The 20,753-nt window shown below is 47.2% G+C and overlaps 1 protein-coding gene and 1 pseudogene across 1 annotated transcript in view; one reads left to right on the forward strand and one right to left on the reverse strand.

The window, feature by feature from the left end:
- Positions 1 to 20,753, reverse strand: part of SIK3 (SIK family kinase 3) — a 105,044-nt gene that overhangs the window by 55,676 nt on the left and 28,615 nt on the right. Inside the window, exon 3 of the mRNA XM_029957584.1 lies at positions 18,134 to 18,295. Coding sequence (XP_029813444.1) covers positions 18,134 to 18,295 — 162 coding nt within the window. The remainder of the gene's footprint in view (positions 1 to 18,133; positions 18,296 to 20,753) is intronic.
- LOC115306972 lies at positions 10,518 to 10,821 on the forward strand (annotated as a pseudogene).

Genomic DNA, 20,753 nt, shown 5'->3' on the forward strand with positions numbered 1-20,753 from the left:
AACGTCTAAGAGTGCGGGTCAACGTCTAAGCGTGCGGGTGAACGTCTAAGGGTGTGGGTCAACGTCTAAGAGTGCGGGTGAACGTCTAAGAGTGCACGTGAACGTCTAAGAGTGCGGGTGACCATCTAAGAGTGCTAAGAGTGCACGTGAACGCCTAAGAGTGCACGTGAACGTCTAAGAGTGGGGGTGAACGTCTAAGTGTGCAGGTCAACGTCTAAGGGTGCATGTGAACATCTAAGAGTGCACGTGAGTGTCTAAGAGTGCACAAGGATAAATATTTAAGAATGTTCATGCAATTCTCAGTAAGAACTCCAAACTGAAAACAATCTGAATATGCATCAAAAGATACAATGAAAACATGACTTGTGATATAATTGTATCATAGAATATACAAAGAAAGATTAGTGAATAAATCACATCTATACAAACATGGATAAATACAAACATTGTGTTGAGTGACCCAAGACACAAAACAATATATTTAGTATGATTCCATTCATACATAGTCCAAGAACAAGCAAAATAAATGTGCCCACGGCACATTATGTCCAATAAAAATGGCACTTTATAGAGCAAAAAACTCCTGAGGGATGCATCACGCAGGTAGTAAAACACAAAAATTGAGACTGTGATTACGTCTTGGAGGCAGGATGGAGGGGGGATGGGAAGGCACTGTCTGCACTGATGAAATTATCTATTTCTTGATGTAAGTGGCAACTGCACAGGTGTTTGCTTTATAGTGGTTCATTTAAGTATGTATGTATGTGTGTACATACACATACACATATATCCACACATACTATATATATGGATACTGCACATTTCTGTCTCTATGCATAGTACTTCATAACGAGCAAAGGAAAATGAGAAAAGAATAGGATCTTTTTGCTCCCCCATTTCCACTTCTTGTCATTCAGGACAATTTCACTGGGATCTAAGCTCCACTGTCATCAGTGCTCAGAAGAGCAGAGATCAGGGGCGCCTGGGTGGCTCAGTCAGCTAGGCGTCCGGCTTCGACTCAGGTCATGATCTCACGGTTCGTGGATTCAAGCCCCGCGCCAGGTTCTGTGCTGACGGCTAACTCAGAGCCTGGAGTCTGCTTCGGATTTTGTATCTCCCTCTCTCTTCTGACCCTCCCCCCCTGCTCATGCTATCTCTCTCTGTCTCTGAAAAATAAATTAAAAACATTAAAAAAAAAAAAAAAAAAGAAGAGCAGAGATCAGGCTGTTTTTCTCCCCACTGATTTCCTGCCACCTAGAGCAGTGCCGGCAGGAGACAAGGCACTCAATAAATACCTTACAGATGATTCACTGATCAACCAAGACCAGAGAGGGAAGAGAAAAACAGGAAAAGAGAGATAAGCATAAAAAGGGAAATAAACGCAGGAGGACTCCGAGCCGCTCTTTGTGAAGAGTGCAGAGGGCACGACCTGGAAGCTACTTGTTAAAACAGAGACCGCACTGACGTTTTGTTGAGGACAACCATCGTCCTATGTGAAGGACAGTGAACCATGATGAACTTATATACAACCATAAAGTTTACGGTGGAGTCAAATACAATTAAAAAGGAGTAAATATTTTAATGATCCATATAATCTCTTCAGAACTATGGGCAATAAACTTCTGTAATTTATATGCTACCCAGGCTGGTATTTTGTTACTACAGCCAGAATGGACTAAGGCACATTACTTACAAATTAAAAATATTTTTTCTATAATGCTACCTTTTCCCCTAATTTAACAAGAGTTACTAAAAAGAACAACAGCACTGGAGAGACTTAGATCTCCCTTCTTTTCCTTCAATATGTCCAACCTAAGGTAAACAGACTTGATTAACTAGCAAATCAAAAACACTTGATGACCAGAGGAAAGAGGAGGGAGATGGAAAAAAAGTATAGTAAAACAAACAGACAACACCAGGTAACTGAGAGTTGACAGAATTTTGGCAATTCTTTCAGATAATTAATCTTCACTCTGCCCTAATTGCAGAATGTATTTTATATTCTGATTATAACCTTTAAGTATTCAAATCCCATAGGTAACAAGCCAGAGAATGGTCAGAACCTAGTAACTTCGTTAAAGCTACAGTCACTTTGTATTCAGTAACCATCTTTTATTTAGCTTTCTAGAACTACATCATCCTAAGGAATACTGGAATGCCGAATTCTCTCAGCTCATGTCAACCTGGGATCATTCCAGTTAGGAGGCACAAGAAAAATAAACTACACTATCATAAGCTAGAGTCACCCTCACAAGGCTCAGGAAGAAGAACGCTATTAGACCAGACACTGGTGCGACATGTAGGAAAAATCAGAGAGAGGCAACTTCAGTTTTAGTAAAATACAGGACCAACAACAACAAAATAACAGAAACTGAAGGCAAAGAAGAGAGCAGAGTCAACGTAACTTCAAAACGTTAACTAACTCTGGTTCTGAGGTCCACTTATAAGATTAAAGAAAGGACCAAAGCCCTAGGAAGAATTTCTGTGCTCCGTTTTTTTTCAAGTGCATATGAAACACTGTCCAGGGCAGATCACGTGTCAGGCCACAGGACAAGTCTCAGGAAACTGAAGAAGACTGAAATCATATCAAACATCTTCTCCAATCACGACAGTATGAGAGTAGAAATAAGTGATAAGAAAAGAACCAGAAGAAACAAAAATACACGGAGGCTGACCAAGATGCTACTGAACAACCAATGCGCTAAGAAGTCAAAGAGGAAGTACAACGGTGCCTGGAGAACAAATGAAAATGGAAACGTGTGGGGTGAAATCTCTGGGACGCAGTCAAAGCAGCTCTGAGCGGAAATCTTACAGCAATCCAGGTCTAACTCAAGAATCAAGCAAACTCTCAAGTAAACAATCTAACTTCACATCTAAAAGAATAAGAAAAAGAAGAACAAAGCCCAACTTCAGCAGAAGGAATGAAATAACAAAGATCACAGCAGAAATAAATGAAATACAGATAAAAATATAATTGATCAACTTTTAAACAGACGAATCAAGACAAAGAGAGGACTCAAACAAATAATAACAGAAATGAAAGAGAAGTAATAACCAACACCACAAATCCATAAAAGATGTTAAGAGACAACTATGAGAAATGGGCACGCCACACACATCAGACAATGTCAAGTGAATGAACACATTACTGGTGATATACAATCTCCTAAGAATGAGTCAGGAAAAAAAATGAAAAATCTGAACAGATCAACTACTAGTAACTAAATTGAATCAGTAATCAAAAATTCCCAACAAAGAAAAACCTAGGACCACAAGGCTTCACAGATGAATTCTACGAAACATTTAAAGAAAAGTTGGTATCTATTATACCAGTTAATACCAAACTATTCCATAAAATGGCAGGGGAAAAATGCTTCAAGGCCAGCGCTGTCCTGATACCAAAACCAGACAATGACACTGCGAAGTAAGAAAACAACACATCAAGGTCCCTGACGAACACAGATACAAAGATCCTCAATAGGAAACTGAGTGGAAAAACTCATGAAAAGGACCGTTCACTATGATCAAGTGGGACTCATCCCAGGGATTCAAGGATGGTTTAAATTACACATATCGACCAACACAATATACCACATTAACAAAATGCAGGTTAAAAATCATATGATCATCTTGGGGCGCCGGGGTGCCCGGTTAAGTGCCCAACCTCGGCTCAGGTCACGATCTGATGGTTTGTGGGTTTGAGCCCCATGTTGGGGTCTGTGCTGACAGCTCAGAGCCTGGAGGCTGCTTCAGATTCTGTGTGTGTGTGTGTGTGTCTCTCTGCTCCTGCCTTGCTCATGCTCACTCGCTCTCTCTTTCTCAATAATGAATAAACATTTAAAAATTTTTTAAAATCCTACGATCACCTCAATAGACGCAGAAAAATAATTTGATATAATTCAAATCCGTTAATTATAAAAACTCACAAAGATGGCACAGAAGAAACTTATCTCAACATAATAAAGTCCATCTATGACGAATCCACAGCTAACTTCATACTCAATGGTGATAAGCTGAAAGCGTTTCCTCCAAGGTCAGGAACAAGACAGGGATGTACACGCTCACCATTTTCATTCAGCAAAGTACTGCAAGGCTCAGCCACAGCAATCACACAAGAAAAAGAAACGAGAGGCATCCGGATTGGCAAGAGAGAGGTAAAGCCGGCGCTGTTTGCAGATGACGTGATACTGTATAAAGAAAACTCTAAAGATTCCACCAAAAGACTATTTGAACTAATAAATGAATTCAGTAAAGTTGCGGCATACAAAATCAATAAAGAGAAATCTATTGTGTTTCTATACACTAATGCGAAAAAAGCAGAAAGAGAAATTAAGAAAATAGTCGCATATACAATTACATCACAAGGGATAAAATACCTAGGAATAAATTTGACCAAGGAGACGAAACCTCTGTATTCCGAAAACTGTAAAATATTAATGAAAAAAATGGAAGAGGACAAAAATATATGGGTATTATAATTAAAGAATTAATATTACTAAAATGCCCATACTATCCAAGGCAATCTACAAGTTCAGTGCAATCCTGTAAAAATACCAACAGTATTTTTCACCAAATTAGAATAAAAATCCTAAAATTTGTATGGAGCCACAAAAGACCCTGAACAGCCAAAGCAATCTTGAAAAAGAAGGAAAAGGCTAGAGGTATTACAATCTAATCCCAGATATTAAACTATATTACAAAGCTACAGTAATCTAAACAGTATGGTGCTGGTACAAAAATAGACACACAGATCAGTGGAACAGAACAGAGAGTCCAGAAATAAACCCATATTTCTATGGTCAATTAATCTATGACAAAGAAAGCAAGAACACACACACTGGGGAAAAGACTATCTCTTCAATAAATGGTGGTGGCGAAAGTGAACAGCCACATACAAAAGAATGAAACTGGACCGCTTTCTACTCAAAAACAGACTCAAAACGGATTAAAGACCTACGTGTGAGACCCCAAACCATAAAACTCCTAAAAGAAGCCACAGACAGTAAACTCTAGGACAACAGCCTTAGCAATATTTTCCTGCAGTTAAAAATGGGCAGAGGACCTGAACACTGTCCAAAAAAGAGACATCCCGATGGCCAACAGCCACGTGAAAAGATCTTCAACGTCACTAATCATCAGGGAAATACAAATCAAAACCACAGTGAGATAGCATCTCACACAATCAGATACAAGTGTAAAACCAGGATGTAGAGAAAGGGAATCCTTATGCACTGCTCGTGAGAATGTAAACCGGGGCAGCCAACGCTGGAAACAGTGCGGAGGCTCCTTGAAAAAGCTAAAAATAGAACCACCACGCAACCCAGGAATCCCACTTCTGGGTATTTACACAAAGAAAAGAAAAGCACTAATTCAAAACGATACATGTACCGCTATGTTTACGGCAGCATTGTTTACGATAGCCAAGATACAGAAGCGAGGCAAGTGTCCATCGACACACGAATGAAAGAAGATGTGGTACATAAACACAATGGGCTATTACTCAACCATAAGATAAAATCTTGCCCCTCATGACAACATGGATGGATCTAGAGGGTACTGTGCTGAGTGAAATCTGTCAAACAGAAAAAGACAAATACCCTATGATTTCACTCACATGTGAAATCTAAAAAACAAAGCAAACAAATGAACAAACAACAACAAGAAAAACAGAAATACACCGGTAAATGTGCAGAACTGGTAGTTGCCAGAAGGGAAGGAGACAGAGGAAAAGGTGAAATGGGGGACGAGGACTTAGGAGGTACCAACGTCCAACTACAAAATAAGCAAGTCACAGACGAAAGCACAACGTAAGGAACACAGTCGATGAGACTACAGCCTTGAACGGTCACGTGGTACCCAACCATCTTGCCGTGAGCGTTTTGTAATAGTTTCAGAAAATTCTCCGGTCCAGAAAAAGCCCATAAAGATACTTTATATCCCTGATTGTTTACTGGCAACGGGAAAGCCTTACGATCTACAGATTCAACATTCAAATGATGACTGTTCTCAAGAGCAGCAGCAGAAACCGGTTAAGAGGGATATTCAAACCCACAGGACAGAAGCCACGCGGGCGGGGTGCTCTCTTCCTGTGGCCCCGGTCATGTGCTCCTCCCTCACAAGTGGCTCCTAACCTAATGTGTTAGGTCTCGTTCCGGCCCCCCGCACTCTGGCCAGCCAGCACTTGTCTGCAGGCTGAAACGGTGTCTCGTGTCCCTTTCTCTTCATGCAGAGCAGCAGACTTTGACCTGAACCATACGTCTGTCCCCTAGAGACGGTTTACACACCAGAGCTTGACTATCAGTTTTGCGACTTGAGATGCTTTCTTCCAGGTGAGGTCAGAGGCCTGGGGCTATACCGGGTGGTGACAGCGTATCCCTAAAAGTACGCAGATCGTCAACGGGGCATGCCTGTGGTACGGGGGGCACAGGACAGAATGAGTGGCACTAATTTAAAATCAGGACAACTGCCACAGGGAATTTTCCCATTTGGCTCACCACTTCGGAGCCAACACCCTCGACCTGTTCTCCGGCCGACCAAGGAGCCATGCCACGCAGATGTAAACAGATGAGACCGCGGTCAGTTCCAATGTTCACAACGCCTGTCACGGCAACATGGTGACGCTAAAATCGACAGCCGACCCGCCCAAACACAACTTGGGCTTCATTTCCTTGCTGTTATAAGTAAACTGCTCAGAAGTAGGGGCAGAGGGACAAAGTAAAGTGGGAAAAACTTATTTATCCTAAATAAACAACCTCACCAGAAAACACCGTGGCAAGGGTCTTCATGTTTTAACTTATGAAAGCTGAGGACTCATCCTAATCCTGCACTTGGAATTACAGACAAAGACCAAGAAGAGAAAGAATTTTGGCCCCAGTGGGCTGAGGGGAAGGGTGGGGGGGAGGAGGCAAACTGTCAGGTATTCTTCTAGACATGACTCAAAGAACCGAAGATCAACACCCCGGTAAGAGCACTGTATCAACAACGTTGAGGCTGTTATACGCTCTGCGGAAATGGAACATGGCACAGAAAAGGAACTGATTTGCTTTTCCTATACGATATACCAGCCTAGAAATCACGTGACCACAAGCGTTACTTGGAATTGCGCAAAACAAGAGTCAACTGTGTGACTCTCCGGATGACAGCGGTGCGGAACGACGAGTCTCCTGGTTCCCAGGAGTCACGGTATTAGTTTACTCTTAAAAATGGGTCTTGGGAAGTCCTCGGTGTTTAGCAATCACTCCAACCCCTGCTGAACTTCCTGACGAGGAGCTAATAGAGAAGTGATGCCAAAAGTTCCTGACTCACAGCCTGAGCATTTTGTACACAGGAGAAATTCCTTCATGGGGGCTAAAAAATCAAGTACTCAGCTGTTCTATTTTCTGGTGGAGGGAGGGGGATAAGGGGTGTAGTTGAAGAGAGCAGGGAAGGTGAGATCAGAGGGGGGACAGGGTAACGTTCATGAGACTGAACACGTACGGCCCCTGTTGTGGGGGCTGCTATCGTGTCGTGTGTGGGACTGTCACTGATCTCACCGATCTTCAGACCCTCCTCAACTCCTAGCACTGTTTATTCATACAGCACAAGACGATGTCTATGGAAGATGAAAGTTTAAAAACAAAAACGCTGGACCAGCATTACACTGACATTTTCAATGAATGACTTATGAATCTCCCCCAAAGCTTTAAAATACCTTAGCCTCACTGAACTCAGCTATTTTTAAGTGAGGTAATACACCAATCCTCCCCACTCTGTTCTAGAGAACACTACCCAACCCTTCTCATAAAAAACAAACACTCTCCGCAGCACAGGATCTTCTCAGCAAACTCAGTGTGGAGGAGATATGTAACAGAAAGGCTGTAGTAAGACACTTTCTGTAAGGCCGCAAACGAAGCGAAGTCCCCTTAAACACTCCACGAGAGGTACCAAACGGAAGTATCAGTAACCCGCCTACAGGGTAATGTGCAAATGTGTCACGGAGCAGGGCACTCCCCGAGTCTGTGAGGAACCGCTAAGGAGTTCTTGGCACAAAGTGAACCAAATCCTTGGCCCTTGCCCTCGCGGAGCAGTTGGTCCTGTGGGCATACACACGACACAACTACACACCTCCCAAGCGGCACAGGAGCCTATCAAGTTCCCAGACTCGCTCCATTTGATCCCCGAGCCCCACGACTACACGCACAGAAGCCTGGAGCCCAGTCACCACGGAAGTGTCCAGTATTCTCCAACTTTCCAACTCACAAACTCCCTTCAAAGGAACATATCATCTTAAAGACATCCCAGGAAAGACATTTAAAAAGTAATTTTCTCATTTTTGCATAATTTATGATAAAGAAAAAACTTTAAGGTGTTTTACTTTATAGTAATACATTATTAAAATGTGATGTAAAACTTCATTGTAAGTAATATTTATATTTACCAACAAATCAACAAAATGAAATGGTAATTGACTAAAAGGGAGAAAATATTTTACATCATATATCTGATAATACATATGATATATAACTAAAATATATGAAGAACTTGTTAAAACTCAAGTAAATCCAGCAAAGAAACAATAGAGCAAAACAATGAGGCGAAAATCTGCATAGACACTTTCCCAGAGAAGACCTACACACAGCCAACAGGTACCGGAAAACACGCTCAACATCAGCAATCATCAGGAAAACGCCAATCAAAGCCACAGTGAGATATCACTTCACACTAGTTAGAGCGGCTAGTAGCAGAAAAACAAGAAATAACAGGTGTTGGCGAGGATTTGGGGTTGTGCACTGCTGGTGGGAATGAATGTAAATTGGTGCAGCCACCACAGAACACAGTACGGACGTTCCTCGAAAAATTAAAAATACTAACACTATGTGATCCACAGCTAGTCCACTTCTGGGATTTATCTGAAAAAAATGTAAACATTAATTCACACAGACATATGCACCCTTGTGTTTACCGCAGCATAATCTTCAACGGCCAAGGAGATAACCTAGGTGCAATTACTCAGCCATAACAGAGAATGAAATCTTGCCACTCAAAACAACATGAATGGACCTGGAAAGTATTGTACTAAGTGAAGTAAGTCTCAGACAGAGAAAGACAAATACTTTATGATTTCATTTACATGCTGAATCTTTAAAAAACCAACAACCAGCTCACAGATAAAGAGACTGGTGGTCTCCGGGGGGGGGGGGGGGATCGCACGAGCTGGGTGACGGAAGTCAGAAGGCACAAACCTCCAGTGACAAAATAAACCACGAGGATACAGCACACAGCACAGGCCCGCAGTGATACTGTGCTGTATGTCTGAAAGGTGCTGAGAAAGCAGATCTTCAAAGTCCTCATCACAAGAGAAATTATTTTGTAACTATGTAAATGATGAATGTTAGCTAGACTTATTGTGGTGATCATTTCACAATAAATACAAATCATCATTATGTCGTATACCCGAAACCTATATAATGTTATATGCCAAGCATACTTCTATTTTTTTAAAAAAGTCATAAATATTAAAAGAAAATTTCCCATTTTATGTGACTCACTAATTTATCTAAATTAAAAGTATTAATTTAAAATGGTTATGTCATATTTAGTTGGAAAGCCATAGTATGTCTTGAGATATAATGTCTGAAATAGTCAAAAACTCCTCACAGACCTGGCATTTGAAATGCTTACATTTTTGAACCAAAAGAGCAAACCTGCCTGAATCGTTTTTGTGTTTTGGTTACCAGCAGTAAAATGGGTGAGCAAGCTTAGTACCTCTGAGCAAACAATAGTCTGAGCGGTCTCTCTCTACTGGGTGAGTCTCTCTTTCCGACAAAGCAGACTGGGTATCGTGTTGTGCACGTGTGTGTGCATTTGTGTGTGTATCAAACTGTGGTCTTTGAAGTCCTAGAAAGATCTTGATGCGCAGGACAGGACAGTGATCAACTGAAGGCAATTCATGGTTGGTAAAGTTTGTCTCAAAGCCGAATTACTCCTCTTATTTTCATTAACCGAATTCTGATGTCAGTGTTCCTTATGCTTCTATCGTCCAACGGTCCGTGATGGAGGTAAATTTAATGAGATATGATGAAAAGCTGCACCCTGGTCAAACTACCAGGGTGGCCAAGTCCCGAGTGGACGGCCTGAGTCTCAGGCGCGCTCTGAGCTCCCCGCCAGCGGCGGGCCCACTTGATCGACTCAGAGGCTCTCAAACGATTCCACTGAAGGAGGGCGAGGAGGCCTAAATCTTTACTTGATTTCCTTCTATTCCCCAAATGACCTGCAATTAGTGGAAGTTCGTGTAAGAGGAACCTGTCGTTGGGGAGGAGACTCTTCAGTCTCAAGTTTCTTGAGCTAGGGTATGATTACACACAGGAAAACATGGGCTAAATAAAACACATCTTCCTGGAACAGTAGTTTTCTTCCACGTTCAAGTTGAATAATTTTAATATCAAAACAAATGTAGTGTGACATTGGGGAGAAAACAAAATGTGCATGGATTTAAAATAAAGCGTGTGGTTTAAGAAGTGGACCTCGGGAGCGACAGCATGGTGGCGCCGGGAGCAGGTGACTCTCTCGACGCTACGGTGGAACGCCCCCGTGGCTCAGCGCATCGGCCCGACTCAGGAGCAGCGGCAGTTCACGCGGCAGGTGCAGCTCGCCCAGCGGCGGAAGACTTCACCACAGCGGCGGACCCAGAACATCGTGGCCGGCCTTGGCCTTGGGGCCCTGGTGTTAGCTATTTATGGTTACACCTTCGACTCCGTGTCCCAGGAGCGCTTCCTAGATGAGCTGGAGGACGAGGCCAAAGCTGCCCGAGCCTGAGCCATGGCGAGGGCATCGGGACCCTGAACCAGATGGGCACCGCGCCCTCCCCAACCTGCTGGAGCCCCTTCCCGTGGAGGGTGACGTCCTCTGACCCCGTGGAGGTCAGAGCCTGCAGACAGCTTTGCTGACCTCAACCACGGACGACGACTGAGCCCAGGAAGCCAGGGCTTTACTGCACTTGGCCTGGACAAGGGGACACTGGCCACTTCATGCTCACGGTGTCCAGTCACTAGCCCTTCTTATAGTTTGTTTCCTCGTTTGAGAATTGTATGACGTTGGCTCTTCTCGGTCTTTCTATCTTTGTGGTTTACCTCCTCCTCCTCCCAGGGGCTCCCATGGGGGTGGGGGTGGCAGCTCTGTGTAGTGTTGGAGCCTAACGTGGAAAAGATGGGGTTAGGTTGAGAATAATCAACTGAGTCACCTCTCTTGGGGGGAAAAAAAGAAGTGGACCCTCCCAGGCAAGGTCACCAATGCCGCACTCGCGCCCCCCGAGACCGTGGGGCCACCCCTCCGTGTCGGGGCACCACCGCTTCCGCAGGGGCAGCGCCGGGCGAGCGAGCCCTGGGAGGAGGGCATGTCCTGTGAGCACGATGCTGTCACTTCTCAGGATTAACAAGCCCTCCCCTGTAACTGGAACCGTGATAACAACAATCTGTCCGTTTGAATTTTCACTTTAAACTTTTTCATACAAAATAAATCAACCGCGGGTCCCCAAATGCCTTCTGAATGAAGGTGCGTCGATTTTCCGTTTTCGTGAGCTCCAGTCTCAGGACCAGGATTCAGAAGCGATGGCATTTCAAACGGCATTTGCCCAAGGTCAACACACACGAAAGCCGTTAGCACCTCCTGGCTGAGGGCCACGCACCAGGTCAGAGGGCAGGCACTGGGGCAGCACGATTCCCAGGCTCGGGACGGCACGAGCCCAGGAAGGTCACACGGCCTCGGGGGGCTCGACTTGCTACCCGGCAGCCCGAGCGGCGCACGGAACCATCCCCTCAACAATACAGAAGGTGCGTCCACGGTGCGGACCCCGTGGCTGCTGTGACAGACACCCCGGGCCACTTTCCGTGCGTGGTCGGCCACCAACCGCCGCTCTGCGGGGGGGGGGGGGGGGGTCTCAGAAACCCGAGGGTCACAACCTTTTTCCCCTATGTGACTGTATCTCAGCAGATTCATGCTGAAGGGGAAAGGTCAGTGGATTTACGGACTGTTTTAGTTTCTCCCTTTTAAAAGATGAGAGAGTCCAGATCCCAAGCGCATTAAGGTCAGAATTTCCCACAGCACCTTAACTCCGTGCCCTCTGCAAGTTCCTTCCACAACACCGGCTGTGCTGTCGTGGTGCTTGACATCTCTCTGTCCACTGCCTGCCAACTAAAACAGTCTCACCGGCATGGAAACTAGCTCGGGGAGCCATTCTGGGAGTCGACATTTAAAGAGAAAAGTTTCCAACTTCCTTAGGTTTAAAAAAACAAAAGTTTCCACGATTTTCAAAACATTCTCAGAACGGCTGAGTATTTCAGATAACTTGGCTTCAGGGAGGGAGCCAGTCACGGCGCGGTCTGTCTGTAGGCAATCTCTCACAAACATGGAAGTTCCTCTACTTAGACTTCGGGGACAAGTATTAAAATTGCTTTCAAATGGCCCTAAATGCAAGACAAACCCTTTTCCTTTGATGGTTTAATACACTCCGTCAGTGAGAAACCTATCTCCGGGTTTCCACACACGTCTTTGGCTGGAAGCTCGTCTCCCGGGCCCCGACGTGTGAGCCGCCTCCCGCCCACAGGGAGTGCGGGCCGGCTCGCTCTCGTGTCTGGTGTGCCTGCCTCCCCTCTCAGGTGGCCCGACGGCGCCGCAGCGCAGGATCTCACCGTTTCATAGACAAGATCTGAACGCATCTTCCCGTTTCCTCGCCTGTCCCTTCGCCCTGCTCTCGCCTGCTTCCTTGTCTATCCCGAATCTGACTCATTAAGCCTGGTATTCAAACAATTTGACAGTCAGGGCTCTATAAACACCTCTCTCTCCCGCCTTCTCAGGCACGACTCCCCTGCGTTAGCTTTTTTTGCAAATACGCCCGGTCCATTCTGCTGCTGCCCGTACTTCCCCAGCTCCGCCTCCTACAGTGCCCAAAACATGCCCCCCGGTCCGCAGCAGGAGGGGAAGGCTCCGGGCAGACGGGCCGCTGCGGCGTTTACCCCCCCTCCGTCCTTCCCCCCTCGGGGGCCATCTACGGCCACACTAGCTCTCCTGCTGCCCCATCAAATCCGTTACGTTCCCCCTCCTCAGGCCTTTGCATTGCTCTTCCTTCTGCTGGGAAGGCTCTGACTGTCCCGGATCAAAGCATTCTCTCTCCCACAAAGTCACTCTCGCACTCTCTTGATTTTTATCATTTTCAGGATCCCTGTGAGCATTCACTGCCTCCCTCCACTAGCAGAACGTCAGTTCCTAGGGACAACTGTGTCCCAGTGCGCAGATCAGGGCCTGCACGCAGCAGGTGCTTTATGAACTTTCGCGGACAGACTGATGCTACTAGATTCTCTCCTCCACACCTACACCCGAAGAGTCCTATTGGTCCTTAACACTCACCTCAAATGTCATGTCCTCAACAGGACACGTATGTCCTTGTCACCACTGTCTAAAGTTCAGATCAACAAAGTTTTGAGTACCTACTACAGGACAGGCATACGCTAGGTCACGGGGTGGGGGGGGGTCAATAAATAAGATACGGTTAGGGTCCCTGTGGCATTTACAGTCTAACAGAACTTTACAGACTAAAGTGGTTTTTTCATCCTCTGAACTTTCGTGGTAATCAGACTGTACACCTCATGGGATAATGGAGCGTGGCGTGCCTGGTAACGTCTCTCCTAGTGCATCGAACTCTGATTTGGTAGCTGTGGGACATGCCGGCGCCCAGCGACGCAGGCTACGCGCTGAGAGCCCCGTGGGCCCCCCGCCCCACTCCATCCGCTCCTCTGGGGACCGTCACGTGTCTGAGACACGAAAAGTGAAAGGTCAGAGGCCAGGAATCCATGTTTTCCTAGTGTTAGACTCTACATGAAAGATTTGCATGAGTGCTCTTTATAGGAAGTTCAAAGTTTTGGAAAGTTAAAGGTGTAACTTTTGGAGACTAATGTTTTCTAAATTAGCTACATTCGCATGCCACGTGTGACACCATCAAGTAATACATGTGAAAATGCTTTGCAAAGTATCATGTGCACACACACACACGACATAATACGTGTGTACACACACACACGGAACACACGCAGTAAACGTGATCTTGATGCTATGTAACCTTCCGGAGGCCTAAGCATTTGCTGTGTGTCCTAGAGCTGCACGTTCTCTAGGACAGGCGTCACAGCTCACACTTCTGTCCTCGCTCCCATGGCACCTGAGCAAAGAGGCGTCGTGAACAACAGACATGTTTTCACATGACCACTACACATGTTTGGCTCCATCCACACTTGGAAAGTCTGCCTTTCAGAAATAAAATGCTTTGTTCTGAAAACCACCGATGTTCACTCTGGATGACTAACAACAGAAACATCTTCTGAATAATTCTACAGAAGGCAGATTTGCTACTGTCGTTAAGAAGGATTCTAATTTAATTCGAAAACCCCAGGAGGAGCACGTGGGTGGCTCAGTCAGTTGACCGGCCGGCTCGGCTCAGGTCACGGTCTTGCAGTTGTGGTGTCGAGGCCCGTGCCAGGCTCTGCACTGAGCACGGAGGCTGCTGGGGATTTTCTCCCTCTCTGTCTGCCCCTCCCCCACTCAGGGGGGTGTGTGTGTCTCTCTCTCTCAAAATAAAATAAAATAAAATAAACTGAAAAGATTCTCTCGTTCCCTCTGCCCCTTACCCCCACTCGCATGCCCTCTAGTTTTCTTTTTAATTCACTAATTAAAGAAAACAATCCCACTGAGCATTGATTTCATTACTCATCTGATCTTACCCCGTCGGAATCACCCAACCTCCCTCTCCAAACCCCGCTATGCTGCAGGAAGCCCCAACCAGAAGCATCTCTCCCACCGGCCCAGCGAGTGCGGAGACGACCTGGCAGCGGAGAACTGGAATTCTGCTACCTTACGCGTGAGAGAGGGACTTGAAGCAATGGGTGAGGAGCTGAGGACGGTGGCCCTCGTCCGCAGGGGACACACTCCGGGGCCCCGCGCACACCTGAAACTGCGGACAGCGCCGAACCCCACGCACACTCCGTCCTTCCCGACACACGTGCCCGTAACCAAGTTTCACTTACACGTCAGGCACAGTGAGAGTGACGACAAGGACAAGAAAGTGGGAGGGCTCCCACAGCGGGCTGCGCTGGAGGTCGGGGGCGCTGCCCTCTCCACGTCTCCTCGGGCGCCTCTTCCCGCGGGACAGGAGAGGCCGAAACGCCTCCGTGACGCGAGGAGGTGAGGTGAGGGGCGCGACGTGGCGGGAAGGGACAGTGCCGGCCGCGCCTGGCGGACAAGGAGGACCGGACATGCCCACGGGCACGTGAAGCCGCGGCAGGCCACACCGCGGACGGGGAGGCCGGGGACCACGGAACGGCGGCTCGATGCGCAAAGACGACGTGAGACAGCACAGGGCACAGGCGAGAGGGGCCCGTTCCTCTGGACAAAACAAACAATAAAACTGCAGGCTCTGGGTTAATAAACTTAAATATCTCGCTGTCTGCGTCAGCACCGAGCCCCGGCCGGCCGCCAGCCCTGCTGGGTGTCTGTGATTGCACACCAGCAGGGGAGACTGATGGCGACGACGTGGATTTGTTTTCACGATGAACAAAGAACAGCACCTGAAAGTCTTCCTGCCCGAGTAGCTGTCCGTGGAGGTTCTGGCGTCGGGTATCACGGACCGCTGCTTCTCCCCCGGGCTTCGCAGACAAGAACGCAGAGCCGCACTAATCTCCCTTAACTAAATCCAAACAGTTCCAAAGTCACAATCGAGAAGCAAGGAAGCGGACAAGCTCGGTAGCCTGTGTTCAGTGAGGAGAGAACACAACTGTCGAGGAAAAAGAGAGCCTCCCTTTAGCTCAGGCCCAAATCCAGAGTGCAGAGCGCGCCGCCAGCACCGCCGATCCGGGGGGGCCCCGCAGGTGTGCTCGGGGCGGGGACATCGCCCTGCCTCACCCGGAGGGCTCGCTGTGGCCACAGGCTCCTTCGAAGAGGAAGCGGGGGTTCGGGCAGGAGAGGGAGACGTGACCCCGGGAGCAGGAGGCCGCGTGCCGGGAGAAACCTCCAGACCCCAGGAGCACAAGGGGCCTCCAAAACCAAACCCAGCGAGGAGAGGACTCCCTGGAGAGTCCAGATGGACTCGGTCCCGGCAAGGCCTTGAGGTTAGTCCCGGGGGCGCCCTGCAGGCCCTCACTTGAGCAGCACGCAGACGACACTGGAACACAGGGAAGGCCGGCACGGCCCCTGCAGGGTGGCGCCCAGATCCGAGAGGCTGAGCGGGGTGTCTTCAGGACGAGCACCGAGTGAGGCACAGAACTGTCACGTCGCCGCGGGCACACCTGACGCTAAAACCGCATCGTGTGTGAATTATCCTGAAGGAGGGGCGCCTGGGCGGCTCAGGCGTTAAGCGTCTCACTTTGGCTCAGGTCACGACCTCACGGTTCGCGAGTTTGAGCCCCGCATCGGGTGCGCTGCGGTCGGCATAGAGCCCGCCTTGGATCCTGTCCCCCAACTCTCTCTCTCTGCCCCTCCCCCCATGCGCATGCTCTCTCAAAAATAAATAAACATTACAAAAACACTATACTGGAATTAAAATAAAAAACTGAGTAACGTTTTAAAAAAAGAAAAGAAGAGAAGACTCTGTTCTGATTTCCGACCTCTGGGACCCGTGTGGTTTCAGGCCACTGTGCTCGTGGTCATTTCTTACAGCAACAATAGGTACTAACGCAACATTTAATTACACATCTAAGGATTCTGAAGCCTCGTAGACGTCATCACCATTAATGTAACTGAAGCTCCAATGAAAAATTACAAAAGAGGGCTGGAAGTTGCCGGGTGTTTCCGTGCTTCTGTGGGAACTGCTCGTGCCTGGAGCGCGTTGGAGGACACAAAGCAGACACCAGGACGAGGGAAGGCACGGTCTTACATGACATGAAGCAGCGCACGGGCAGACGCGGGACTCCAGGAGCTCACAGCCCCCCCCCCCCACACACACACACACACACTCGGCAGTGCGTCCGTCCGTGTGACAAATAGAAAGTGAGGGGACACCGCAAGGACGTGACAGCGGAGCCTGCAGAGAGACAGCCTCGTCTACACAACAGTCTACAGAATTACCACCTGAAAGGGTGCACGCAGGTCTCAGCTCTCAACTCCCCCCTTTCAAGGAGGGAGGTCTATGCAACGGCTTTCTGCTTTGGCTCCTGAGGCACCTACCCTCGAGCCGTACTTCCGTTTCGGACAGGAGACCCCCTCCCCTTGACCTGTGAGACGGGGGGGGGGGGGCACCCAGTGCGGTACCGAAAACTGTCAGAAAACAAAACTGGTTTCTACTCATGTTTATAGTCTCTGTCGAGGCTGCAGCCACTTTCCTTTATCAGCAGGCGGTGAGCTGGCGGTGGCCAGGCGGACGCTGACCGCTGGGCCAGCCGCCGAAGCAGGAGCGGACGGACGCGGTGGAGGGTCCTTCCCGGCCCCGACGGGCAAACAGACGGGTGAGATCTGAGCAGGCAGAGACCCGCCGCCGCCTTAAACCGACAGAAGACCCGCTTCCCCTAGAGCATCACAAAGCTGCAGCCCGCACAGTCGGCGCCGGGAACCCACCTCCTCGAGGGCAGCTCGCGGAGCACACAAGGTGAGCCCCGTCCCGCCGCTTTGTTCTACACTTTACTCCTCACTATTTACGGAAGACTGTCGGCCAAAACGAGAGCATTTTAAGTATACTTTCCTAAATGTTTGTTTATTTTTGAAGGAGAGAGCGACAGAGACAGAGTGAGCAGGGGAGGGGCAGAGAGAGACACACACAGAATCCGAAGCAGCTCCAGGCTCTGAGTTGTCAGCACAGAGCCCGACGCGGGGCTCGAACTCATGAGCCAAGAGACCATGATCTGAGCCGAAGTCCGACACTTAACTGACTGAGCCGCCCAGCGACTCCCCAAATAAGAGAATGTGGAACATCACACTTTCCCTTCTCCTCCCCAGCCTATTTCCATCCAATACTACATGAAAAATAACATAAAATATTTTTGAAAGTTTATCAGTTCTCGACACACACTTTTTGTTCTCACTTCACATCTTTCTGAATAGATGGAAAGAGACAATCCCTGGCCGAAGGACCTTGAAGGAAAGCTCTTTTGTTCCTGTTTCACATCCTCAACACACTTCTCACCTGCTATTTTAATATTCAGATTGGCGTCCAGAAGCAAATTTTCAGCTTTCAGATCACGATGAACGATGTTCCGACAGTGACAGAAGTACACAGCTGCCACTATCTGTTTGAACTTCCGGCGGGCCTCCTTCTCTGCCATCCTGCCGTGGGCCACCAGGTGGTCTGCGGTGAAGAAGAACAGAGTCAGTCCTCACTGAGCACGCCGCACCCCCCAGGAGGGGCGCTGGGTTGGCGGGCGGGCGCCCCAGGAACAGGGAAGAAGTGAAATAAACAAATGGCGACATTTGTGGCTCAGGTGTGTATCTATAAAACCCGTCAGCAAGCAGCACTCAAACCGTTTAAGCAGACGTAAGTGTGCGTAAGAATGCACGTGCTGTGCCGTAAGGAAAAGAAAGTTCTGAGGGGTTTAATGGTATTTTTGGAAAGTCGTAACACTCAATACCCCCTTTTCCTCATCTCCACTGCAGAGGACTACATACACACAGCAAACACAGACATGAAGAGAAGAATCAGCAATACCTCCTGTGCCAAAGAATGAGTCAAAAGGCAGAATCATGATACTCAATCACCTGGGGGGGAGCAGACAGGACTCAGTCACTGCCAAGGTGCAACACGGCTTCTGCAGGAGCCCATCGCTGCGAATATCTCTTCTACTTCCTCCAAGTTTTACAGTTTAACATGAAATGAATTTATTTGGTGACTATACTCTGGAATGCGCAAATACACACCAGTATCTTTCCATCTATATGTATTGTGCTTTTCAAGTATTTTTTAAGCTGTTAGTTTTTACAGACAACATCAACTGAAAATAAAGGAAGTTTCTACCACATTCAATGAAATGATTTCATTAGCTATGTGGCTAAGGTACAGCGAAAGATTTTACATGTGACATACTTTGTAATACTACAAATCAAACTATCTTTGGTATTTAAAAATGAGTTGACTGACCCATAGCCAATACGATTAATCACTAATTACCAGTACCAATGCATTTAAGTACTTTTTTCTAACAGTGGCAGTAGGTTTATTCTGAACCAATGAATCCTCAACCCCATCTCTTCATCTAACTAAAAACATATCCACATCCTAACAGCCGATGGGATTAGAAGCACTGGCAATACGGCTCGCTCTATTTAAAATCTCCAATAGTCTCATTAGCACTGTCCTTAAGCTAACCAGGCGAGGTGGGGAAAGGACACACTGGCCACACAGCTTCGGAGACAGTGAGACAGTGAGAAAGCAGAGAACAGGAGTGAGCGTGTTGTTGTTTGTTCACCAATAATAGCGGTTTCGATCACCCTACCCAACTGTTGGGGGCACCGCCTCGGTCACCCACAGGACCAGCCGGATGGCTCCTGTCTTCATCACAGAGAGGGAGTCTGAGGAAAAGCCTATGCGCTCGCAGGGACTACCAAGACCGAGGGCTTCGGGCGAGAAATGAAGAAGGGGAGCCAATGACAATCCGTCCACACAGCAGATTTTCAAATAATTAAAAACTACATTCTGACCTCAAAGAGCATAAAATTTTGGGAGATCAAAGGCTACAGTAATTTCAAGAACTGTATCCTGGAGGATCACTTAAATTATTAAGAAAGACCCTTCAACGGAATTACTGTGATCGTTAGTATTATCGGTGGCTCCTACACCAGTTCTTTGAAGCATTTTCCTCAAAAACAATCATTTATTACAGCCAAGATGACCAATGTCGTAGGAAAATAAAAGCAAGCAGGAAGCCTTTGGCTTAGAGGGTTAAGGACTAGAACACCGCTTTCTCCAGGGGTTTGGAGGAGGCGATAAAGGAGTGTGCGCTCTGGGGTGTTTATGCTTCTGGGGAGATCTGTCAGACGAGCCTGAAACCACACCGAGTCCCACCTGGGAGAGTCGCCTGCTGTAAGCTGGCGGAGAGCCGGACCCATCACATGCGGAACGCGAGGTTTCATTTTAAGACGCCATCCTCTAACAGTACCTGGTCCTTTGACCCCTATTCCCCTTAACCCAAGGCCTAATTATTCTAATAATATGTTTTAGCTGCTAAACGTTGTCTAATTAAAGGGCTTTGAAGAGACAGCTATTCTTGAGAAACTTAAAAATAAACCCTTATGAAGGTTTACCATCAGAAGCTCATTGGCCAAGCCACCCATTAATTAAAATGCCCAAGAGACATTCGTCTGGCAGTAGGTATTAATTACCAGAACACATCAAAGAGCTTCTTAAATACAACAGAATGATTAATTTTGTGATTTCCAAAATAAAAGTGATTTTCTTTTAATAAAAAAATAAAAGACTCTTTATATTTTCTAAGTACTTTGTTTTCCTAAAATGATTGGAAAGTTCTCAAATGTGCTCCACGGGCCAGGAGCTGGTGGAGTGTAGCCTAGTCCCGTTTCATCTCCACGGGGACACGCTGGCTGTCCTTGGACAAACCGTGTACACTGCCAACATGCCCACCTCTCGCTCTGCTAAACAGAAATAAACCACGTTACATGCTACAGCCAGAGAAAGGAGAGCGCATTCGGGAATAAACCAGCACTGTGATTAGGACTTATCATACATGATATTCCTTTAACTTTCAGGGACACTTAAAAGGCTGTCTTTAAAAAGGTCCACCCAGTACTATACA

This window comes from Suricata suricatta, chromosome 11 (genome assembly GCF_006229205.1).
Source record: "Suricata suricatta isolate VVHF042 chromosome 11, meerkat_22Aug2017_6uvM2_HiC, whole genome shotgun sequence".
Lineage (NCBI taxonomy): Eukaryota > Metazoa > Chordata > Mammalia > Carnivora > Herpestidae > Suricata > Suricata suricatta.